The following is a 26,214-nucleotide window of genomic DNA, read 5'->3' as shown; positions in this document are numbered from 1 at the left end:
GGCTTTCTGAGCTGCAAGTGGAAATAGTTGGCTAATATCCAATTTTTCTTCCACCAGTATTCCCAAATCCTTCTCTGGAGGGCAGCTCTCAATCCCTTCATGCGTCAGTCTGTATTGATATTGAGGATTACCCTGGCTGAGAGGCACGGCCTTGCACTTGACCTTGTTGAACTTTGTGAGGCTCACATGTGCCCACTCCTCAAGTCTGTCAAGGTCCCTCTGGATGCCATCACTTCCCTCAAGCGAATCAACTGCACCACTCATCTTGGTGTCATCTGCAGACGTGCTGAGTGTGCACTCAATCCCATTTATCTATATCAATGATGAAGATATTAAATAGAATAGATCCCAGTATGGACCCTTGAAGCACATCACTGACGATGAAGTCCATCCAGGTTCCAACAAAATTCCAGTACTTGGGATCATTACTTTGATTACTTAAACTAAAAGTTGTTTGATCATTTTAATACAGCCTGGTAATTACAACAGCAAGCTGTGACATTTGATATATTATGTGCAATAGGCTTGTAAGAATCCAAAGATAGATAGTTAGTTGACATGTATTTCACATGAAATTATAGACAATTTTCTTTTCACTGAAGCTACTTGAGTCAGCAATGACTTAAAGCTTAAAACACTGAAATTTTTGAAACATCGGTGTGAAATATTTTCTTACAAATATAAGCTTCCAAATATAAGCTATCCTTCACAGATTTTAAGGCTTAAATGAACAAATATGGACTTAAATATAAAAACTTTTAGCATTGTTAAAATTTTAAGGTTTGTAATATCATTACATTCTAAAATTTTGAATATTGACAATTTTTTTAAATGTCTGTGATCAAAATTTGATGTTTTTATGTGCCACAGTAAAAGATTGTCTCTAATGTTAATTTTCATGCTAAAGATTATATTTCTGCTTTAAGGTACCCATTGAAATATCTTTTTTAATTTTTTTTTGGAAAGTTATATTTTTCTGTGAACAATGTTAATGTTTCCCTTAGGTCTTACTCAGCTCTAAGATGAAAATGAACAATTTTTGAATATACTTAGAAATACTCATATTAAATATTGTTTTTTCTAGGCAAGGGAAGGACGCACCACGGTTGTAGTAGCTCACCGACTGTCAACAGTCAGAAATGCAGACCATATAGCTGTATTTGAAGGTGGAGTGATAACAGAACAAGGGAATCATTTTAAATTGCTCGAGAGAAAGGGAATCTACTACAAACTCGTAAACATGCAGGTACTTTTTTCTTGCTAGCTTTTGCCTAGTTTTCTTTTTTGTATTCCATGTCCAAGGTTATTGTATACTCTCAGAAGTATGGGGAATTCTACAGCCTATTTTGTCAACACCAAAAAAACTGAAATGTATTTTGAAAGCAGAGCAGTAATTTGAGAGAGACCACTAGTTTTGACGCCAGACCTATTTAAACTCAGGATAGTACATTTTTAATCCTCTAGGGATTTAAGCTTAAAAGATTATTCTATATTTTCCTTTCATGCAGTTAATGTAGAGCAGCTGACTACAGTAGTTTGCTATTCCATTGCTTGTTCTTAGCCTATGATCAAAGGTAAAACACAGTAGCTGGTATAGGAGGAATACAGCATGCATATTTTAAACTGTTTAATTATAGTCCTTCATACTGAACTTCTTTCTAAATAAAAAAATATGGAAGAATAGGAGAAAAAGTAAAATACTCCAGCTATACTGAGTGCAAAAATATGTACACTTTTAAAGTTCTTCTACATCTACTAGTGTTCTACTGCATAACCACTACGCCCATTAAAGGAAGTGAAACTGCTATGTCAGTATGTCAGACTGAAAAGAGTAAACTAGGCTGATTAAAACATTTCTTCAGAAAATAACTATGAGGATTCGTTTGGTCACCTTAGATTCAAAGTAACTTTGTATTCAAGCAAACGTGATAATGGGAAAAATTAGGAAATGGAAAGAAAATTTAAAAAAATGGAAAATAACAAGAAAATGAAAAGAAAGCGAAAAGAAAGCAAAAAGAAGTTCTTTTTATTAGAGGTACAAAAAGCAGTAAGAAATAAAAACTTTCTGGGAAAATAAAAAGAAATACAAGTCGAAGGCAACTTGGAATCTGTTGGTATTAAATATCTTAGTGGTGGGTAGACATTTATTTATTCTGTCAAAGAGACTGGCAAAACTACCCCCAAAAGTAGGGCTCTTTTCCAGAGCATTCAAATTTTTCAGTTAAAATCTCTTTTTGACCTGTTCCATCCTGAACTTCCTTATTACTTTTTAAGTCGTTTTTAAACTGTTTTGCAGTAAGGAAGGGTAATTTTGTCTCACTTCATGAATAAACAGTGTATCCACTGAGAACTCATTCAAAAAGATCACAAGATGGTTGCAAATGGTTTACGTTCAATTTAAAAGTCTGTTAGGAGTTAATTCATAAAAAAAAGAGCAGCTACTTCCACTCCCCTGCCTGCCACTTTAAGTATTTTCTTGTGAGTGGGATGCTCTTATATATTAATCAAGCTGTGAAGATAGAGATCTACTCAAATATAATACAGATTTCATATCCGCTTTATAGCATTATATATTGTTTCCCCCATATCTCTTTCCACTGAAACAATACAAAGTTAGTTTTACTTTGATTACCTCACAGTTTTGAAAGTTCAAAGTAATATATGTGTAATTACTTTTAGCATCATGTTCTTTCCTCTATTAGGCAATAGAAGCTGAAGCTCCATCATCAGGAGTATATGAGAATGTACTTAGTGTCAAAAAAAGTGAATCTGAAACAGAATTTGAAGAATCCTTTACAAAGGGATTGAGAAGACGATCAACACGGAGAAGCATGAAAAAGCCAGGAGCAGAAAATGATGATTCTGATGAGAAAACTACTTCACCTGTAAGTGTCTTTGCAAAGGTGTTAGTGAACTTTTATTCCTTTCAATAAACTATGTTAAAATTAAATTCATTATCCTGCTCTACAAAGGTACAAGAAGAAGGAGGCATTTGGTAGGGGTGAATAAAATATGAGAATTTTCTAATTCTAAATAGCCTTTTACTGGTAATATTCATAACTTGGTTTGTTATTCTCACCATGAATGATTATACAAATAAAAGCTCTATAACAGGAAGGAGTTTATTCTTGAAAACCAATTTGCTATAAAAGAAATATACTTACATTTATTTGCATAATACAGACATAGTCTATACAGATTAAACATTCATTTTTGGATCAGAAACAGAACATTTGGCCCAACAAAAAACTCTTAGAGGGAACCTTACCAAAAAAATCATACAACGAATATAATTGCATTCAAATTTGCAGCAAATACTTTGCCATTATAAATTGCTTAACAAACAATTACTTTAATTAATCTAGTCATGGATTACACACATCAATATGCCCAGAATCAATAATTCGGTCACCATTGACCAATACCAAGAGTATTAATCAATGAAAATGATATAGATAAACTAAAATATGATTACAAGAGCTGTGGATATATTCTAACAGCTCTTTTTTCTTTGTATTAAAATAATAAAAAGACGTGTAGAATCAGTTAATTATTGGTGTTATTAAAAAGTATACATTTTTTAATTCCCCTGAGTAGATTCTGGGAGTAGGAAATTGACTATTAATCTCTCTTTTTCTCCGTATTTCTCCAAATACATGCATGTTTGTCCTAACAGAATTCTTATTTTTTAGGGTGAAGAATTACCTCCAGCTTCATTTCTGAAAATTATGAAGTTGAACAAAACTGAATGGCCATACTTTGTAGCTGGAACTTTGTGTGCAATTATCAATGGAGCTTTACAACCTGCATTTGCAATCATATTTTCAGAAATTATAGGGGTAAGTTTGAATAAAATATGCAAAAAACTATAAAGCCCACAAAATGCATCTTTAATTAAACCAATTCTTAAAAAATCACGGCATAATGAAGCTGAGGAGTGGATGAAGCACTATTACAAAAAATATGAAGAATTATATGAGATTTACAAAATCCTAAAAATCTTGGTACAACCTGAAATTTACTTGTTATACCTATAATCACATGTAACATATGCTCAATTTTATGTGAATGCAAATGACTACCAGACATAGTTATTGAGAAATAAGGGAGTATTTTAGATTATTAGTTGATTTTAAAAAATGTTGTTTTAAATATTACTTTATAGATTTTTTCAGAAACCGATGACAACATTTTAAGAGAAAAGAGCAACTTATATTCTCTGCTGTTTTTAGTACTTGGGATCATTTCCTTTTTTACTTTCTTTTTTCAGGTATGTTTTGTTATTTTAGCTTTATTATAATTGTTCATCATGTTTTACAAACCAGATCTGAAATTTACTAAAAATTTTTATCTTCTTAATACATTTCTCCAACTTAAACCAGAACCTGCATTTATGGTTCTAGATGTGCCTTGTGCTAAACTGAATCTTTTTTGACCTAGAGTTTCTCATGTCTTAGAGACCTTCCGACCTATTCTGACTTCTTAACTTCAGAATTTCCCTTCTTCTTCAGCAGTCAAACACATCTCAGCATGAAACTCTGGATTCTCTCACTCTTTTTTCTGTCGCCACCTAACAGCCAACCCCTCCAGCCTTTACATTATACCTTTTCACCCTCAAGCCCTCCTATTTAAATCTGTTAATAATGGCAAATTTACCAATCCCCTGCCTTTTCTCTCCAATTTCTCACTCCCCTAACCCCTTCCCATTCAAGTCTTATGTGAACCCCTCCAAAGATTCTCAGACCCCATTCCTCAAGTAACATCCGTCATGCTGATACTCAGCTCCTCCTGCTTAAATACTAATGGTTGAACAGTATACCCCATCCCCTGCTCTCACTGATCTCTATAGCCATCTCAACTTATACAAAAAAAGTATTTCAACTTTACCCTAATTCTTATATGTATCTGGCTGCTACAACAGTGCCACAGTAAAGAAAAAAGGTAGTAATCATACAGGTGCAAACTTTGGCATTTAAATATTTTCATGTGTAGACTGATTTATAATTTCTGGATATGTTTATATATTTTTATCCATTAAATGAGCCTGCACAGTGAAATAATAAAGTCCACTTGGGACAGCAGCGTAAACAATCTCAAACAAAAACTTTCTGGTTTATTTACGGATTTGTCTTGTTGCACATGCATGCAAGAAATCCTTGAGTATAGAAGACTGAGTTGTAGATGGCTATGACAGGTTTGCTCAATTTATCAATGTTTACATAACATTTTAAATATGAGTGGGAAGAGTTTGTTGAGATATAACACCACCAAATTCGTGAAAATGAAAAAAAATTAAAATATTCCTATAGTCTCTTTATATAGTGCCCATTCCCTGGTGTTCTTTTCTGATTTTTTCTGTCACATATTTGTGCAAATTTACTGACAGTATAGGAGTACAGCAAAGATAATGATCCAAGTTAACTGAGAAATATTTGCTGATTGGAATATGCCATAATAATTTTTCTTAGTATCACATAGTCCAGTTGCATCTGTGGCTTGTATTTTAAGAGTATTCAATTTCACAAATGTAAATTCCAAACAATTAATATTTTTAATTACATAAAGGTGGTAGTGAGCTAAACAAAGCTAATTATGAACACTGAAGTCATACTAAATTGTAGGAAGAGGGTATCTTCCCAAAATTTTAACCAGCTTTTTGTATCTTGTTAAATTGATTCATATATCTGGCTAAAAATATGTTCAATTCATTATAAAATGTCACTTATGTGTTACTGCTGATAGCTGTTTCAGTTCATGTTAGGATGCCAGGAAAGAAATCTTAATTCTGTTGAAGTCAATGGGGAATTAGCATTTGGCTTCCATGAACCCAGATTGCCTTATGAAGTCTTTAACCTAAAACAAGTGGCCTAAAACCCACTTGTTTAAATCTGACTTATGTCAACTCAGATAAAAATGAAGTCAAATGGTTGATTAGTGATCTTTTCCTTGAAGCATGCAAGTGAAACAATGTTAGGAAATATTTTATGCTCTACATAATTTTTTAAAGAAATAATATTTGAATGTCTGTACTGTGAACCTGCTATAATTTATGAATATTAAACCTGGTTTTATATTTGCTTTGTGCAATCAGGACTGCAATATTTTGTACTTTGACATTGTAGAGACAATGTATCTAAAATATTTATTGAATAACCACAAAAAATGTCATAGTATTCTAAGCATTGTACCTTTTCTCAAATAGGGTTTCACATTTGGCAAAGCTGGAGAAATTCTTACAATGAGGCTTCGATTCATGGCATTTAAAGCAATGCTTAGACAGGTAAAGATAACAAATATTTTGATTTCCAGGGTTTTAAAAATAATTAATTGTATAGATATCATAAAATAACTATATTCTACATTATATATTCTTATGACTTGTCTACAGAGGAGATTCTTTAAATCAGTCTAGAAACCAATTTGGTTAGTTACATGTGGTTAAGCAAAGTACCTTAGAGGGAGAGTCTTAAATCAATGCAAATACAATTGCTTTCTATGTACCCCTTGCAAGGACTCAGATTTACAGCCAAGTTACTATGGCCTGACAAGTTGATGTGCACCAGCAGAATCCTAATATTTGTTCATTTGTCTGCTTTGCTTTCTTAGTGCCCTTTCTCCTCTCAAGAAATGCAATGCAATTCAGCTTACATTGTAACTCTTACTTCACATACCTGATTTAAATTGTAATATGTACAGATACATTTTTATTTATTTATTGAAGGTCTCTTTCAAAGAGTTCCCAAATCTATAATTGTTGCCAGTTAATACAATGGTGAAATTGTATACTTAAATCTAAAGCTACTTTCAGCGAATTAAAATATGAATATTTCATAGTGTTTCTAAGTAATTCATGTAGTTTTCTAAATTGGCCTTAATCTTGCATGATTTCAGGATCAATATTTTAGATTTTCAAACATACAGTATAATATTTCTGGGGTTTTATGTCTTGCACATAAAGCTACAAGTAGACACAGAATTTGCTTCATGTGAACATGCCTATTTGTGATGCGGACAGAAAGCTGTTGTGGTCTGAAAAACTATGATTTATAGATCAGCCTCACTGAAAACCTAATGAAAGAGCAATCTTACAATCGAATCTTGAGGTCACAAATGCCTGTACTACATCACCAGTTCTTCATTCAATGCATGTTACACATGAAAGTTTAAATCACATATTTGGTCACATGGTGAATAAATTATAAACTATGTACCTGACCTCAACAATTGAATTTGATCAGGTAGACCAGTTTGTTTTGTTTTTTTTTTTGTCTCATAGCTTCCAAATAACCCTCTTCAATACGGGGAGAAACAAAGCAATGAATTGGAAGTATTTACCTTGAAAATGCTTTACACTTAATTCATCCCCAAACAGCTTCGCAATTGTGAGAGTGTGACTAAAGAGTCAACTTCTCCAAGGAGATGCAGATTCACCAGCAGTGGGGGAGGGGAGATTTTAGTTTTGGGAAGCCCCCAGGTTGCTCTCCTTCCTTCTCAGCAGTGACAGCGTACGCATCATATCATCCACAAGCATACGCTTTTTTTTCTAAAAATATTCCTTGTGCAATGAAGGAATTACACTTAATTAAATATGCAGAACTGATGCACTGCCACAAACACAGTCTTCTGACACTGAACTCAGTTATTTTAGGTAGACATCAGTTTTACTTTGTGATTTATATGAAATGTCCAAAAACTAGTCCTAAGAAAAATGTTTCCTATTGTAGGACATGGGCTGGTTTGATAATCCTAAAAATAGCACTGGAGCATTAACTACAAGACTTGCTAATGATGCCTCACAAGTGAAAGGAGTAAGTAAAATTTTGTTTTGGAATTTTTCATATTTGGTTTAGTACGTAATAAAGTTACAGCTTGGGTTTGACTGGTTGTATAAGTCTTGGCTTTGACAACTAATACTTACTATAAAATGATAGCTGGTATAGAATGGACTGATGTGTTTTATAACAATTATGGTAATATACGTTAACAAGATAATTTCCAAACAAACCTTTTTTTTTACATTTACTACTGTGCTGTATTGTGATCTTCATTATTATACAAATTCATTGGGAATTTCTTTATCTAAGTAGTCTGTTTAGAACTATCTTATTTACCTAAAAATATGCATCTAAATTTGTTCAGTTTATGACCTCTTATTTTGTTTTTGATTGTAGAGATTCCTTATATGAAAAAAAAAAGACATATAGCAATAGACTTCCTTTTCCTTGTTACTTTCAGGAGATTCTTTAGGAGTAATTTGTGGACTTTCAGGGGTCTAACATTAGGCTAAAGAGCACTTAATGTAATTATTTGTGTATGCTTAAGTAAATTTTTACTGCCACATAAAGTTATGTGCTTTTTTTCTGAAATGAGGAAATTCGTAGTATCGTTGGCTTTATAAGTTAAACATTTAATTTTCTTCTCATTGGGCTGCAAGTGACGACTTATAAAGCTAGCTGCATAGAATCATAGAATCATTTAGGTTGGAAAAGACCCTTGGGATCATCGAGTCCAACCATCAACCCCACTCTACAAAGGTCTCCCCTACACCATATCCCCTAACACCACATCTAAACGAGTCTTAAGCACATTCAGGGATGGTGACTCCACCACCTCCCTGGGCAGCCTATTCCAGTGTCTGACCACTCTTTCTGTGAAGAATTTTTCCCTAATGTCCAGCCTACACCTACCCTGCTGCAGCTTGAACCCATTCCCTCTTGTTCTATCGCTAATTACCTGTGAGAAGAGACCAGCACCAACCTCTCTACAATGTCCTTTCAAGTAGCTGTAGAGAGTGATGAGGTCTCCCCTCAGCCTCCTCTTCCTCAAACTAAACAGTCCCAGCTCCTTCAATCTCTCCTCATAAGATTTATTCTGCAGGCCCTTCACCAGCTTCGTTGCCCTCCTCTGCACTCGCTCCAGCACCTCGATATCTCTCTCGTATTGAGGTGCCCAGAACTGGACACAATACTCAAGGTGTGGCCTCACCAGTGCTGAGTACAGGGGGACAATCACCTCCCTCCTTCTGCTGGTCACACTATTTCTAATACAAGCCAGGATGCCATTGGCTTTCTTGGCCACCTGGGCACACTGCTGGCTCATGTTCAGCCGCTTGTCAATTAGAACCCCCAGGTCCTTTTCTGCCAGGCAGCTCTCCAGCCACACTTCCCCAAGCCTGTAGCGATGCATGGGGTTGTTGTGGCCTAAGTGCAGGACGACCTGGCACTTGGCCTTGTTGAAGCTCATTCCATTAGCGTTGGCCCATCGATCCAATCTATCCAAGTCTCTCTGTAGTGCCTCCCTATCCTCATGCACATCAACGCTCCCGCTTAACTTGGTGTCAGCTGCAAACTTGCTGATGATACACTCTATGTCCTTATCAAGATCATCAATAAAGACATTAAACAGAAATGGTCCCAACACTGAGCCCTGAGGAACACCACTTGTGACCGGCCGCCAGCTGGATTTAACTCCGTTGACCACCACTCTTCGGGACCATTCATCCAGCCAGTGCTTGATCCAGCAGATCGTATGCTCATCCAGGCCATGAGCAGCCAGTTTTTCCATGAGAATTCTGTGGGCAACAGTGTCAAATGCTTTTCGAAAGTCTAGGTAGATAATACCCACAGCCTTTCCCTCGTCCGGTAATTGGGTCATCTTGTCATAGAAGGGGATCAGGTTCATCAGGCAGGACCTGCCTTTCATAAACCCATGCTGACTAGGCCTGATCCCCTGGTAGTCCATTATATGACCTGTAATGGCACTCAAGATGATCTGCTCCATGACCTTCCCTGGTACTGAGGTCAGACTGACAGGTCGATAGTTTCCCAGATCCTCCTTTCTGCCTTTCTTGTAGATGGGTGCTACATTTGCTACCTTCCAGTCCATTGGGACCTCCCCAGTTAGCCATGACTTCAGGTAAATAACACAAAGTGGCTTGGCGAGCATGTCTGCCAACTCTTTCAGCACTCTTGGTCCCATCCGGTCCCATAGACCTGTGTGCATCCAAGCGGTGTACCAGGTCACTGATCACTTCCTCTTTAATTGTGATGACCTCGTCCAGCTTCCCCTCCCTGTCTCCTAGCTCATGAGGCTAGGTGCCCAGGGAACAGCTCGCTCCACTGTTAAAGACTGAGGCACGATCTACAAAATGTGACAGATGTTAATGTTTAGCTGTAAATGTAAATATGTGATATGCTTGAAGTCTGTTCATCTTCAAGAGCAGAATTTAGAAATTGCAGTGCAAATTTAAGGAATCAGAATATGGGGAGAGAAGAATTAAATGTGATCTAGATAATGTTTTACAAAATCGTTTAAGAAACTCACATTTTGAAAAATAGCAAAACTGAGTTTAGACTTTCTAAATAGCGCTTTGAGAATCAGGAATATTATAGGTGAAAATGCTTGCCATATTGAGGATGCAGTTACTTCAGCAAGAAATGTCTTTTTTCTTCCTCCAGGCAACTGGTGTCAGACTGGCATTAATTGCCCAAAATATAGCTAACCTGGGGACTGGAATTATTATATCATTAATTTATGGCTGGCAGCTGACCCTGCTACTTTTAGCTGTTGTGCCAATCATTGCAGTGGCAGGAATGATTGAAATGAAGATGTTGGCTGGGCATGCTAAAAAAGATAAAAAAGAGCTGGAAGCTGCAGGAAAGGTGAGTCTAGAGAAGTGTATCTATTTCTGTTTAATGCATGAAGTCACGTTTACCAACACATTGTTGATGGATGTATTACTTCCAAACACAGAACATATCATACTTAAGTTCCAGAGACAGCCAGACTCTATGTAGTTACACTAGTGGACCTGCAAAGCATAACTGAAGACTTACGTTATTCACCGATATTTTATAATCGATAAACCGCAGAATGTGCTAAGCACTATTCAGGCACATTCTTTTCTCCTTCCTGTTCTGATCTTCTCTGTTTTCCTTATTTTGCAGCCCTCTTCATTTTGACATTCTCCTTTTTCTTTTGTCATGCCTTTTTGGCATGTCATCTATCTTATATGTATTATACTGCTTTTTTTTTTCTCTCTTTCATCTTATTAATGTTTGCAGGGGTAATATGTATATATCTACTGGTTTCTGTTTGCCATTCCTTTATTTCTTGAGTGGAAGAGAAAGATGAGAACTGAAAAGCGAGAAGGCTAGACTCTTGTTTAAGAAATTAAATGAAGGCATTTAATGTCACTTCATTCCAAAAATCCTTTTGGAACAGAACAGCTATTCCATCACTTCCCAGATATTGCTTTCTTCAAGGGAAAACTTTTCTAAAATCCCTTCATATGTCCTACTGTTTTTAAAAGTTATTGAGAAGAGAATCGTTTACCTAAGGCCATGCATATAAGGAATGGTATTAATCTTCAGATCTGATGTTCAAATGTATGGGTCTGTGTATGTGCTAGCAGTCTAATGTCCCCTTATAGTTACTGGAGATGCCATAGTGTCTGGGTGGCCTCCAGCTGACATTTCAGAAGGGTATGGGTCTACTTTATGTTCTATGTTGTATCTGCCATGCCTTACCCAAATGTTTTGAGTATCCTAGAGCATCTCCAATGGCACAAGCCACCTGCATGTGGGCATCTGAGTTAGAGTCCTTCCCATGTCAGTTGACAATCATGGAGAAAGAGACTAGGTAGGCACATAGTGCCTAGGCAGCTGAATTGCTTTCTAAGTTCTGTTGAATAGGTATTCATTGACTACACTGGTAGCTGAGACACCTAAATTCGGGTGTCTTAGCCTGAATCTGAACCCCCAACCGGTAACTCCTATATACTAGATGGGTTTTATTTCCTTTATTTCCTTAAAGAACCTTTATTTCCTGGGTTCCTTATTTCCTTTATTTCCTTTCTTTCCTTTCCTTATTTCCTTTATTCCTTCCTTATTTCCTTCCTATTGTGGGTCTGTAGATAAAGTTGCTGAAAAATGTTTTTGTCCCTCCAAGTCCACAATGAATTCTGTGTAATGATCTTTCCATGAGTTTTTTCATAAAAGCCAAAGGATACATTTCCTTTCCTTTTAACTGACTACCTTTCTTCTGCTTCTTCTTTCTGATGGTTACACATTTATTTCATATTGTTTTGTTGTAAGATGTGACAGAAAAAAGTTGACAATTCTTGGAATAGGCACTAGAGACTTTCTTAATGCAGCAGATTGTGAAGAATTCCCAAAAGTGTTACAAAAATTCATCATTTTTTTGCAAAGCTTGAGAAAAACCTTTTCTTTTCTTAGCAATGTGTGAGTTTCCCCTGAGGCCACCTGAGCAAGCGCTACAGTACGGGCATTTTATTCAATTACCAAGTTTTTTAAAATCAATTTTCTTCAATGAAAAGGGGGTTCTACCTGGAAAATTTGCTTTCTGCAAAGGGTTGCTGAACTTACGTTACTAACGAAAAAGAAAGACTATTCCTTTGAGTATTGGTGAGATAATATAACTAACAATAAAATCTATTTAATTTCTTTGTTATCATTAACATTGTGTATTACATTCAAGTCAATAAGTTAGTCAATTATGTGCAAATTTTCAAACAGTGGCACGAGCATTACTGAGACTATGAGATAAATGTATCCCTATATTTTAGAACAAAGATAACAGTACCACAGTGGTACATTATGGACTTGTCTAGCTGTATGCTAGACATTTCGTCCAGAAAGATAGCGTGAGGGACAGTATCAAAAGCTTTGCTAAAATTAAAAAAACCCACATCTACTCACTTCCCTTGGTCAACTAGATGGGTTACCTTGTCATAAAAGGAAATTAAGTCAGTTGAACAGGACTTTCACCTTGTGAACCTATGTTAGCTATGACCAATGACCAGACTTATTACTGTACATTTGTACAGTATCTATGCTCATAAGTGAGCTTTCCTGCTAAATACCTATCCTTAGAAACGAGACTGGTTGGCAACTGAATAGAGCCTAGATATATGTGTTTAATCTATTTGAGATAGATACACTAGGAAATTGAAAACATCCATCCCTATGGGACTGTCAGGTATAATACAGTACATGTGGGAATCCCTGCCCTCCCAGCGGAGCAGCTGAGGCCAACTGGAATAGCCAATATATCACATATTGAACCAGAGGCGATTTGTAGGTCACAAACTCAAGCCCAGTGTTTCAGCCAGAGGTGAACAGAGGGATGTGGCACTAGTTCTGGTGTCTAAAGTGATGTGATTGTTCCAGGTGTTTTCTGTTGGCCATTTCTAAGCCTCATCCTCTTCTACATGCATATGGTCTGAATTGACCATACAGCCTCCTAGCCTCACTGTGTGGTCATTGAGGAAGACTTTATGAGCACTTACATAGACTTAACAGTCTATGTAAAAGCCTTGAATCAGTTGCTTTCACGTAGGAATGCATCTACTGCCTTCAAATGTTACTAGATACCTTCGTGCATGCAAATGACTCAAGTCTAAAGAATCTGCAAGCTTAAAGAAGGTATTATTGATCAGATCAAATATTTGCTGCTGAGATCTAAGTTAGGGTCTCGGCACAAAAGTAACCTGGACATACTGATTATAGTCCAAACTCAGTGGGCTGGAAGCTAAATTGCTCTTTTTCTTATAGAGTATCTTCTCCATAATTGTTATTGCTGTCTAATGTTTTTTCACTACTTATTTGGAGGACATTAAAGAGGCCTTATCAGAAAACTCTGAGCATCGTCAGAAAATCTCACTGTCATAAAAAGAAAAATGTAAAATGCTTCATTTTCATATCAATCAATATTAATAGCAATTATAAAAAATATAAAATTATATTCCAGCAGACTATTTTTATTAGTTTAGAATAAGAAATTGCAACATAACCTTAACTTTTGGTTAAAACATTTGTGTTTCTATTGCAGATTGCCACAGAAGCCATAGAAAATATTAGAACTGTTGTTGGTTTGACCCGAGAAGCAAAATTTGAGTCCATGTATGGAGAACATTTGCATGTACCATACAGGTATAATAAAAATAACTAAGCCAAAAAAAAATCTGTATTTAAACTATAGAATAAATTAAAAACATTTACTTGGACTAACATTGATTTTTTTTGGTGAGTGTGTATGATTTAACATATAATTTAATTACCTCAGAATTAATGTAAACATTTTGCATATTTTTTTATTAACAAATGCAACAACCAGCCAACATTTTTGTCCTTTGATTTAATTAATTTTCTGTGATAATATTGGTATCTTCTATTGCAATGTCACTTGATTTGGAAAAATGTTAGTTTTAAGTGAGCTTTGGAAGTCACCTAATCTAACCTCCCACCTGAAGTGTTTCAGATATTTAATTTAAAACTTTTTAATGTAAATTGAATATTGCATTAAGCCATTTTTGAAAGTATGAATAGGATTGAAAACATTTCAATAATTACTTATTGGCTTGTGACTGAAAAAAAAAAGGAACATAAATCTGCCTGGACTAAATCAAAATTAAAAAGTCTTAAAATAAAAACCTGAAAAGATACCGTCAATTAAAGTTTTATTTGTTCTAGAATGAAATGTTTAATTTTCAGACATCCATGAGAAAAGTAAAGGAAACGACAGCATACGTACAGAGATGATTGGAGGCAAGTAGGGGTGCTGCTAATACATCCACCATAATAATTGAGGGGTGAGAGCACAATGCAGGATGTAAAAGATACTACGTTAGCTTTTTTCTCAGGCTGTTACGTTTTGAGTGCATATCTAACTTGTAGAACAGTGCCTAACCATTCTCAGGATTGACACTGATGGGATTGCTCCAAGGCTTTAATCTGAATATTGTTCTAGTATAAATAAGAATTTATTGCCCTGCGGGTCAGTTTGTCTGGAAGAGAAAGGACATGCATTTTTCAGTTAATGTTTCAGTGCATGTTAAACCATTGATTAGACAAAGAGTTTCTATTTTATAAAAATTGAGTTTAGTCAGTCTGTTATACTGGATTATATATACTGGATATACTTCTTATACACTGGATTAGTACACAAATCAGCTATGTAAAAAAGAAGTCACAACAGCTTCTTAATCAAAAAAAAGCACACTTGTGAATCTGGCTCCCTTTGTTTTGGTTTGGGATTTCTTTCCAGAATGAACCATACAGTTGTGACTTAGTAATAGCATCGGTAACATTAAAATATTTTCTTTTTTTCTTGTAGAATTCATAGTTACAGAAATTTTTTTCTCGCCTTGCTTTTAGTTATAGGTATAGTTTTACCATCCAAAACGTAGTTTCTGCATCATACATGCGGCTTAATTTTATTTGAAAGAGGATTTTTCACTGATAAAATTGAAAAGAAACAGATCATTAAGTGTATAATATTGAACTGTTTAGTATCTTTGTTATTTGGTTAACACGAAATTGCAAGTAAAGAAAAAATGACAGAAAAAATTGGCTTTGGCTGAAGGTGAGCTAACAGTTCTGCTCTTTTTTTTTCTCCTCCTATGTGATGCAGTAGTAAAATTTACATCTTCAAAGTGGTACTCATGGACTGAACTGTAAAGCGTTTTAATGCTCAAACTATGAGATGGTAAGACAATAATTATATATAGCAGCTAAGGTGTCACCCATTTCTGCACCCATATTCCAAGCTGTTCCTGGAAGTAAATAAAATTCTGGAAACAAAACTAACTTTTCTCTTGGACACAGTCTAATAGGAGACAAGGGATTGTGTTGTTTAGGCATGAGTACACTTCCCATTCATAACAGTAACATCTGAAGTCAATTTATTGGTTTTTGCATACTAGGACTTAAGTATGATTGCATATTTTCATGAAAATGTGCATTCTTTCTTCCAGAAATTCTGTGAAGAAGGCACATATATTTGGATTTTGTTTTGCCCTTTCACAAGCAATGATGTTCTTTACCTATGCTGGCTGTTTCCGATTTGGTGCCTATCTAGTGGTAAATGGACACATGAAGTATAAAAGTGTGTTTTTGTAAGTATTTCTTTTGCAATCTTTTTATATGACTGTCCAGAGAAAGCTCTTTGTTTACTGCTAGAGATACCATGAATCCATTGGCTAAGCTATGAGAAAACAGGCAAGTCCTCCTGTACTTAAATATAATGAAAGCATATTACAAAGTGGATTCTCTAGGTGACTACAGAGTCTGAGCTGTTCAAGTAGGTCTGATTTTGGATTTCCTTTTCTCTATTTCTCTGTTTTCCAGAGGTTGACACAGTATCCCACTTACATCATTTTGTTTATTCTCACCAATCTTTTTGTTCGTGTAGCTGTGAGGTCCTCTGCACATTCTGCAAAAAACATAGTTGTACCTGTTTATTGACACATAATAATATTGTAAAAATCTTTTTAAGAATAGGTCATCGTTGTCTTTGTTTTTTCTGTGTCAGGTTTATTCATTGAAATTTGAAATCTTCTCTGAAATACACATTAATTAATTGGAGAACAGGATTCCATAGGGTAGATGCTGTTCACTCTAAGAGAAGGATGACTAAATTATTTCAGATTACATTATGATAAGAAGCTTGTTTACTTCAATGAACCAATTTTGTGTGTGAAATGAAAGCATGAACCCTGAATGTAAGAACAGTGTGTAGAGTACTGTACATACCCATAGTCAGGTGGAGCATTTTATTTTTGATTTAGACAGGTACTGCAAATAAAATATGATTCTAATTTGCAGTATTCTTAGAAGGTGTATCCATTGCAATCTGAAATTATACAAGGAATAGTACAATTATGTACTATTATGCCCTCTAAGGCCACTTTGTAGGCTTTTAAGGACAGAAACTCTACAAAATTTAAAGTAGCTTATGCTTAGCTTTTTACCCTTATATTTTGGGGTTATAATCACTGTTTATCCAATCATTTGCCATAATACCTAAGACCCCCTATCATAACCAAAGTCCTATTCTTCTAGGTCATATATAAACTCGGAAGAAACACAATTTCTAATTTAAGAGGCAATAGCCCAATACAGGTCTATGGAAACAAGTATGAAAAGAATGAGATTCTACCAGTATGGATATCAGTGACCTCAATGCCTCAATCATATCATTTTTTTGTTGGCAACCTGATTAAAGTTAGTTAACACAGCAACACAGCTCTTCTTGACTGGAAGATGTTGGAAAGTGTCTGCATCCCATCTGCTAGCTGAACATCTCTAGCCAGCTCGGGGAGTGAACTTTCAGTGGTTCAGTTAGATTTGGAAGGGTTTGTCTGACCTAAAACTGTGTCAGCCCTTCTAGGCTGTTCAAATGCAGAATAAAACAGATTAGTTTATATAGCTCTGAAGACAAAAGATAAAAAAATCATATAAATTAATTAATTTTACTTTGCCTTAAAACAGGCTAAGAGGTCTCATATGTCAATTACCAATTCTCAGTAAATAATAACTCTACATTGTGCGGCAGTAATTAATAGCTGAGGACAGCAGGCATTCTAATGTAGCCTGTAAAGATATATCTACATTCACCATAAAACAATAATAACACAGTTTTAAACCTTTTGTTGGTGTTGTGAACATTTCAAATTTTTCCAGCAGAATTGTGATACCAAATTAAATCTGTATTGTTACCTTGTTATAGGCTTGATTTCTTATTTTCATTGATGCCTTAAAACTGAATCACCAACTCCCAGAGGTCATTGAACCGTAGAGATGAAACCACAGCAACAGTAGAACAGGATTAGAGTAAGGATTTTACCATCCATTGACCACTTTCCTCCTAGCCCCAGTTGAGACTTCATCTAGTTAACCAGTATTAATAATTAAAGAAATTAGTGCTGATGATTAACAAAAACATTGTATTTGGGATAGAGGCTTGTTTATCTCACTTCATTAAAAGAAGATAAAAGCAAATTTCTGAAGTTAAATGAGTAATTAAAGCAATAATAGTTGGTTACTGCTTTATTCTTTTTAAATTGTCCCCTTTTTTCTCCAAGTAAAAGAAAAAGCTGACTGCAGCCCCATTTCCATTTTCCTTGTCTTCATTGTCTATTTATTGATCTATATTTTTTCGTGATTTCTTTTATAGGGTGTTTTCAGCTGTTGTATTTGGTGCAATGGCATTAGGACAAAGCAGTTCTTTTGCTCCAGACTATGCCAAAGCCAAGATATCAGCTGCCCACTTGTTCATGCTGTTTGAAAGAGTACCCTCCATAGATAGCTACAGCGAGGAAGGAGAGAAGCCTGTAAGTAAGCCATGTGTAATGGGTGGTATTATTGATTGACAATATGGGCAGTGTTCTTCTCACTTCCTTCAAACTGATTTTTCCTCTACTACTGATTACGTTCTTGTCTCAATGTATCCTTGAAACTTTATCCAAACACAACATGGATCAAGCTTTCGCCCACACTATCTAAAGGTTATTTGTTTTGAAAATCTGGTTAAGGTACAACTTGTGTAGAATTCAACCAGCAGAATTATGAGCATTTTCAAAACAGTTCGGTGCTGTACTTTGATTTTATAGCATCACAAAGATTCAGACCACAGAGTTAAAGTCAGCTTTCCAGCAAATGCAAAACTGTTGATTTCAGTGGGGAAGAAAAAGAAAGACTTCTGCAATTCTATTTGAATCATCTGTCAAATTGTCTTAAAGATGTAACAGTGATACTATTTCAATTACAGAAAACATTTGGGGGAAACGTAATGATCAAAGATGTGGCATTTAACTACCCAAACCGACCAGAGGTCAAAATCCTCCAAGGTTTGAATCTGAAAGTAGAAAAGGGACAAACTTTGGCACTTGTTGGTAGCAGTGGCTGTGGAAAGAGCACCGTTGTTCAGCTGCTTGAGAGATTTTATGATCCACTTGATGGAGAAATGGTAAGTATTTTCATAAAAACATGTCAACATGTTAAGTCAGATGGTGCTCATTTGGTTTTATGTGATGTGATAAAGTATAATATATATTTCTAGTTTAATTTTTTTAACATTTTTAATGTTAATGACAAGCAGTGTCTCATCAGAGTTCCTTATTTAAATGCAATTAAACAATATAATGGAAAAAGCCCTGGTTTCCCACATTATAATGAATTAGTGAAACAACATCTTTGTAGTAAAAATATACCTGATCTACAGCCTAGTGATGGCTTTGAATTCAGAGCAAATTTCCTGAGGTTTTTATGTTAAGAACACTTTAAAAGTCATTAAATATACGTATCTACCTCTGTAAAATGTAGTAAGAGAATTTGCCATCTATGTTCTTTCCTAGAACAGTGAACATTGACAAAAATAATTTTTATCATGATTTTTGCTTGTCAGAAACATTTTCCAGAGTATGCCCACTTACCAAGCGATAGATTGTAAATAATTTTACTATTTTACTAATTTTGGTTTAAAATACATCTAGGGTTTCCCACACTACTTATTCAGCAACTTTACATATTTTTTTTTCACATAATGATATCGTTTATTGCCATTTTCTCTTTGATGTGAATGTGCTCAGAGATTTGGTTTGGAAAGGAACCCACACGTTTTGCATTGGATGAGGTGAGAATAAGAAGGATTTCAGAACTTGTCTGTGCAGAGATACTCATAAAAGATGAAACAATACTTAAATAAGGCCTAGATGCAATGGGCAAGATTTTTTTGAAGTTGGAAATGCCCATACAGTGTAGCAAACTGATGTGTAGAAAGAAACAGCATAGGTTCCCCAAAAGTATGCGTAACCAAGTGCAACTTCATCACCCATGTTTTTGACCTTGTGTCCATAAATAACCAACAATGCTCTACTGAAGGGAAAAGCACAGACCTCTATGAAAAGACTTGGGGGAAAAGCACATAGAAACCACAAAAACAGTCGACTACTTTACAAGCTCCATTGCACTGTGAACTAAGTGAAAGGAGTGTATGCTTAAAAGCACTGTCAGAAGAACAGCTGTTCACAGCAGTGAGTCCTACGTTAGTCTGGTAAAGAGAGAAACTGTGCCTAAAAGTTGTGCTATTTGGTATGGTGGATCCAAAATGCGTAATGCTAGATTCTCTAGCTTCATGAGTGATTTTTCACATCAAATAAGGAACAGGAAGCAGACTTTAGCAGCCTGCAAATCCATTGGAATTCTAAGGAAAAAAGATGGCAAATACTTATGTAGTTGAAAGTAATTTCTCCTTTCATGCTTTTTTTTTTTTTTCCCTTTACACCTGCTGGAGGAGCATAGAAGAGAAGGAGGGGAAGGGATTATGTGAGCTTTCAATATGGTATCTCTAAGGAAAGAGCTGCAATTGCACAACTTCTGTCTATGTATTTACAGTAAGTCTCAAATACATATATAGCCATGTGACTGACATTTAAAATGTTTGGTTTCTCAGCTTTTTGATGGCAAAAGTTCAAAGACACTAAATATCCAGTGGCTGAGAGCTCAGATTGGTATTGTCTCACAAGAACCAATGCTGTTTGACTGCACTATTGCTGAAAACATCGCATATGGGGATAACACTCGGCAGGTGTCACATGAGGAAATTGTTAAGGCAGCAAAAGAAGCCAACATTCATTCCTTCATTGACTCTCTGCCAGATGTAAGTTATTTCTTTTTTCTCCTTCTCAGAACTGGAGATGACCTACTGTGGCAGGAGAAAATTGTGTCCATTTCTGATTCCCTGGGGTACAATAACTCCCTGAGATGGAAATAGATCTGAAACTGATTTTTAAATCTTATCCATTCTTAATAATGTTTACTATACTTATTTTCACTCTGGCAGACTCTATTGTCAGGTGGGGAGCTGAAAATTTAAGATACCAGGGAAGAAAATCCACAATTCTATCTAGAGAGCTGTAAGTGTGGGGTGTGTGTTTTTAAATGAGTTAAACACTTCTTTTTAAGGACCTGTTTATCTCAAGCATACATAAAAGACTCTGCTAGACTGACAAGTTTCTTCTTCGAGTTATACTTAATCAGAATTTAAATTTCTAGTATTCCTACAAATTGCTAAGAAAGTCTTTTGTGTATATATATATATGACCAACACATAATAATGTAAGAATTAACATCTTGAGTGAGATGAAAGCCCTGTGATGCATGAAATCATGCAAGACGTATTTACAATTAGGTATTCAAAAAGGCTAAACATCTAATCACATTTCCCTTGAATTCTTGTTTAACTTCAAGTAATTTGTGACTCGGGAACTTCCTAAGGTAGAAATCATGTTTTATTATTTAATAGTTCTGGATGGATTTTTCTTCTGTGGGTTTTACAAATCAAAACTTCCTGAAGCAAGGAGATTGCCAGCTTAGTTGTATGTTGTATATATTCAGCTTAATTTCAGGCTATTAAGCTGCCTTATGCAGTTCTTGAAAAAATACAAAGGCCAAAGCCCATGATTTTTGCAGATCGTGTTCGGTTTCTAATGACTTCTCGAGATCTGCTCTTTCCAAAACTCTGTAGAGAAATCCTGTGATATATAATGATGTCTCATAAAACTTTGGTACTTTTTGCAACCAAATATATAATAACTCAAAGACTATTGTGACCTACACATGAGTTTGTCCAGAGACCTGACCGGTCTGCCTTAACTGACGTATAACTAAATTAAAAGCAAAACTGTCCAAAACTGTAGTACAGCTATAGATAAATATATGTATATATGTCTATGTCTCTGTATAGATATAGTATACAATTTGGCCTGAAACTGATACATCTTATACACAGCTATTTTTTTCTTCAGGATGAATAAATGTGGGTTAGAATAACTGCTTGGTTAGAATGCTAGCTTGGAGTGCTTAAGGTCAGGGTTTGATCCCCAGTATTGTCATAGACACTCACTGAGCTTTGGTTTTCTGTCTCCTGATTAAGAATAATATTTCCTTCCAATCTTAGAGGGGTTGTTGCTTTGAATTTCTGAAATGCTTCGTGCTACAAAGAAGTCTCCTAGTTGAAATCTATAGATCTAAGGCAGATAGCAATTCTGGTCATCTGTTTTCAGAGAGCTATTGGCATGGAATGTGCAGTTTACGGATGGCTGGTGTCACGGTCAATATGCTTAAATATACTTCAGAATCGATTTGCATTCATAATCTGAACATAATATATTGTTTCTAGAAATACAATACCCGTGTAGGAGACAAGGGAACTCAGCTTTCTGGTGGTCAGAAACAACGTATTGCTATTGCCCGAGCTCTTGTACGTCAGCCCCAAATTCTGCTACTGGATGAAGCTACGTCTGCCTTAGATACAGAAAGTGAAAAGGTAACTTGATTGTGATCCAGAAGTCCAGAATCTATATCCATGTTTCTTTGTATAATGATTATTGTTTTCACTTCCACAGATTAAAGCACAAAGATGGAAATATGGTGTTTTATGCAAATTACATATTTGCAATAGTAATAAATACTAAGGTCTTACTCTTCCTTACCAAAAAAAAATAATTTTTTTGCACCTTTATGGCAGTAGGCAGATTGAAGTAGCAATGAAGAAGGCATTTTTTTGCCTGGAATTGTTTATGCTTCCATTGGAAAAGTGCTATCAAATTTGAATCATGAGGCACAAACTTCAGAACCTGAAAAGTTTGAGGATGCTGCCAGAGAACATTTTTTCTGGGACATGACCAAATCTTGTTTTCTTGCTTCTCCCATTGCTCTGCATTCCTTGATGTATGTTCATGGCTAATGTGCAAACTTCTGGTGAACAAATTGCTAGAACACTTACTTCTTTTTTAAGTCCAAAGCTGCAATCTTGGTATAACAGAAGTACAATCTAGCTGTAGAAAATCAACACAGATTCTACAAAAGTACTTAGTCAAATAGGCAAATACTATAAAAAAGTACTATAATCTGAAAAACTCAAACCCTATGGACCAAGTTTTGATCAATTCTAGGCATACATAAGGTTTGACAGGAAAATGCCATTAAATAATTCCAGGATTCTTTGTTTTCTTAATTACGTGCCAGTTAGGTACAGAAATTTAATCTCTTATTTTATTCTGTATTAATAAGAATACATCACAAAGAAAAGAAAGCAGAGATTCATATTAGTATTCTTCTGCCAGTGCTAGCTTTAAAAAAAACATGATTCATGAGACTTCCTGCGAAATCATGAGAACTAGTATGATAGTAGTTGACCCAAGATTACTGACTTAACTCCCGTATATAATTAATTACTCATGGAAGGGACCACTGGAGGTCTATAATGAAACCTCCTCTTCAAACAAGGGCCAATACTGAATTCAAACTAGGTTGCTTAGTGCTGTGTAGGGTCCTTGAAGTAGAGTCCTTGAAAATCTCCAAGGAGATTCAACAAGCTCTCTTTTGTCCCTATTCCAGTGCTTAATTACCTTTGCAGTAAATATTTCTTATATCCAGTCAGAACTCCCCTGTTACAATTTATGAACATTTTCTCTTGTTCTCCTGCCATGCGTCTCAGTAATGAGCCTGGTTCCATCTCATCCTTTTAGCTATCATGGCATCATCTGCTCTGACAGTTTTGACTCCTTGCCAACACAAGCTAATTCTAAAACAGGAAGCTAAAGCCACAGATACTCCCTTTCCCTCACTGTCATATTACAGTTTACCTCACAGATGGCAATTGAGGTATATCTCACAACAGCTGCCAGAATAGTTCACCTTTTGGTTTGTTCATTGCACAGATTGTCCAGGAAGCTCTGGATAAAGCCAGAGAAGGTCGCACCTGCATCGTGATAGCTCACCGCCTCTCCACCATCCAAAATGCTGACAAGATTGCCGTGATCCAGAATGGAAAGGTCGTAGAGCAAGGGACCCATCAGCAGCTCCTGGCTGAAAAAGGCATCTACTATTCTCTGGTCAATGTTCAAAGTGGGTCATGCAACATGTAAATTAAAGGCCATACTTATCTCTGAACTGTCACTGTAATTATTTCAATACTGCTATTTTTGTCACTGTAATTATTTCAATATCAATAGCCAGTTTTGTTACTTTTGGTTTTCCTCCTTCCTTTCATAAGTCCTACAAAATCAAAAAATACTAAGCAAATATGTACCGGTTTCTCACTACTAGTTTTCATTATTTGAACCACTCTACTATGTGGTCAAAGCACGTGCACTCATAAAAGTAGAAGCATACAAAGCCAAATGTAATTAATATTAGCTTGCTTTGAATTCTGTCAAAATCACACTCATCAAGCATGTTTGGTAAACAACCTGTGAACGTTTTCATGCTCAGTAAAAATATTTTTTATTTTGCTATTGCCAGAAACAAACTTCAAGCCTGATCCTTACCGTGCCTGTGTCAGGCACAGTCAGTCCTGGCCTATTAGGCTTGTTGTCAACTTGTTATGAAAACTTGCAGGCTATCTGGAGCTTGATGCTAGATGTCTCTTGTTATGGTGCGGAGTTTTAGCCTGGAATGACAGCAAAGGTCTTGGAAATATGGGCGCAGGCTGAAAATAAAGGTCCCAGAACTGTAAGTACCTCACTGGTGGTCAGTTACTGATCACTGAAGAGGTGCAACCTTGAGACCTGTGAAAAGATAGCTTTAAGTATAATGCAGAAAAGAAGCAGCAAATAAGAAAAACTCCACAACTGATGGGCAAGGCAAGGCAAGGCACCTGCTGCAGCCTGGGAAAGTAGTATCTGCGTGTCTCCCAAACTCCTAGGAGTCAGAGGCTAAGAACTCTCTAAAGACTGCAATATTTTATAAAAGGTGAAAATCTTGAATTTGGGCTTGGAGGAGGGGGAAGGAAGGACACCTTTTTTAGTGTTAGCTTCCTTCATTTAAGAGCTTTTGAACCTGGTCACCCTGATGACTGAGACTCTCAAGGACTGTAACCAACAGTGCTAATTATATGGCATTGGCTCTGTGATATTGTATATTAGTTGCTAATTTAGGGTGACTGTTAAGGACTAACTGCTGTAAGAGTGATTAATAATTATTAAGAACTAACCATTAGCAATGTATATTGTTGATGAATGCAGTAAAGTTTATTTTTAAGTTTAAAACTGGCCTCATTAATCAGTCTTCCACACTTCCATGACAGCAATTTCTGATTCCCTGAGATTTATACATATGATCTGTCATATCTACATCTAGATATTTATACACACACAACCTAACTGATAGGCAATTAGGCTCATCGATGTAATAATAACACTCTCCAGATTGTTGATTGATGCAGTCTTCCTTTTGAATCACTTACCTGTTTTCTTCTGTTCCTGTTTTCAATGGAAAACCAATTTGACTAGCAAATTTGTTTGTTTCTTATTTATGTATTACTTGATGCAATAAGGTTTTTGTCCATAAGTAAGGCTATTAGTCTGCATCATAATATAAATAAGTTCTACTTGCAGTTGCAAGAACTGAATTGATATTATTTCACATTATAGTCTGAAGATTCAAGTGAGAACCTATTTATGTTGATTTTTTAAGTAAATTCTGGATTTTAGTCTTTTATTTTTAAACCTAGGTTTTTTAATTTTTGATGATACAATTTCTAATGATTGGATTAGTAATGATTGGATTGTTTCCCCAGCTTTTATCATTTCAAAGATGCTTGATTTACCAGACAAATTTAGCTCTTTCTGAAAATCAGGCAAGCACTGTAAATGTTTTGCCAAAGACATCTGAAAATCAATTTTGAAATTTTTGACCAAGTAGCTTAAAATTTGTTTCAGAAGTTCATGTCAAATGTAGAAACTTTCCAAAACAATCTATTTTTCTCTATACTTTTCTTCCACATTTCTAAAGAAGTATTTCCCCTTTGTTGAGATTTATGCAAAATTTTGCATAATAATTGCTGAACACTTCACGTTTGGTTGAAAGGCCCTATAAGGAAAGTAAGGACTTTCCTTGAAGGATAGTGGATCTGTGTTTCAAAATCCACCATAAATGCTTAAATAACTGTACTGCTGCTCACAATTGCTTTCCTTTCAGAATTTCCTTTTGGAAGACCACAACAACCATATTACTGCTCTTGTGCTACCACCAGGTGCCTCATCATGTAATTTTTAGTCACAAAGACAAAAGGACAGACAGAGACACCTCCAAAAATGTGTACTTGTCCATATTCTATTCATACACTTTTACATTATAATGCTTGACCCAAAGGAAGGGTTGACTGACCTAGGACAATTCTGCTTTAAGGACTATTATTTTACTGCGTCTTTCTACAGCACATAAGAGATCTTACTTCCTAGCTCTGCCTTTTCAGTTAGGCTCTGAGACATTTTGGTTCACCTTGATATCATAAGATACTTATCTGAGCTCTGAGTCCTCCTTGTTGGAATAGTCAGCAATCATCTTTGACCACGAGCACTCTAAGCGCTTGATGATATCTAAGTGGTGTTATTCTGAAGTAATAGGC

General features: G+C 35.6%; 1 protein-coding gene across 7 annotated transcripts in view; it reads left to right on the top strand.

Moving 5' to 3' along the window:
- ABCB1 (ATP binding cassette subfamily B member 1) overlaps positions 1–23,750 on the top strand; it is a 63,211-nt gene extending 39,461 nt beyond the window's left edge. For all 7 annotated transcript variants that reach the window (XM_063324769.1, XM_063324773.1, XM_063324771.1 and 4 more), the window contains 14 exons: positions 1,085–1,246; positions 2,703–2,885; positions 3,693–3,839; positions 4,166–4,270; positions 6,203–6,280; positions 7,725–7,808; positions 10,458–10,661; positions 13,852–13,952; positions 15,776–15,916; positions 17,977–18,133; positions 18,571–18,768; positions 20,254–20,460; positions 21,982–22,128; positions 23,525–23,750. In XM_063324769.1, coding sequence (XP_063180839.1) covers positions 1,085–1,246; positions 2,703–2,885; positions 3,693–3,839; positions 4,166–4,270; positions 6,203–6,280; positions 7,725–7,808; positions 10,458–10,661; positions 13,852–13,952; positions 15,776–15,916; positions 17,977–18,133; positions 18,571–18,768; positions 20,254–20,460; positions 21,982–22,128; positions 23,525–23,731 — 2,121 coding nt within the window. In that variant the 3' untranslated portion in view covers positions 23,732–23,750. The remainder of the gene's footprint in view (positions 1–1,084; positions 1,247–2,702; positions 2,886–3,692; positions 3,840–4,165; positions 4,271–6,202; positions 6,281–7,724; positions 7,809–10,457; positions 10,662–13,851; positions 13,953–15,775; positions 15,917–17,976; positions 18,134–18,570; positions 18,769–20,253; positions 20,461–21,981; positions 22,129–23,524) is intronic.
- Positions 23,751–26,214: the final 2,464 nt, after the last annotated feature.

This window comes from Chroicocephalus ridibundus, chromosome 2 (genome assembly GCF_963924245.1).
Source record: "Chroicocephalus ridibundus chromosome 2, bChrRid1.1, whole genome shotgun sequence".
NCBI lineage: Eukaryota > Metazoa > Chordata > Aves > Charadriiformes > Laridae > Chroicocephalus > Chroicocephalus ridibundus.
The sequence above is the reverse complement of the archived record's forward strand: the minus strand, read 5'-3'. Positions and strand labels throughout refer to the sequence as shown.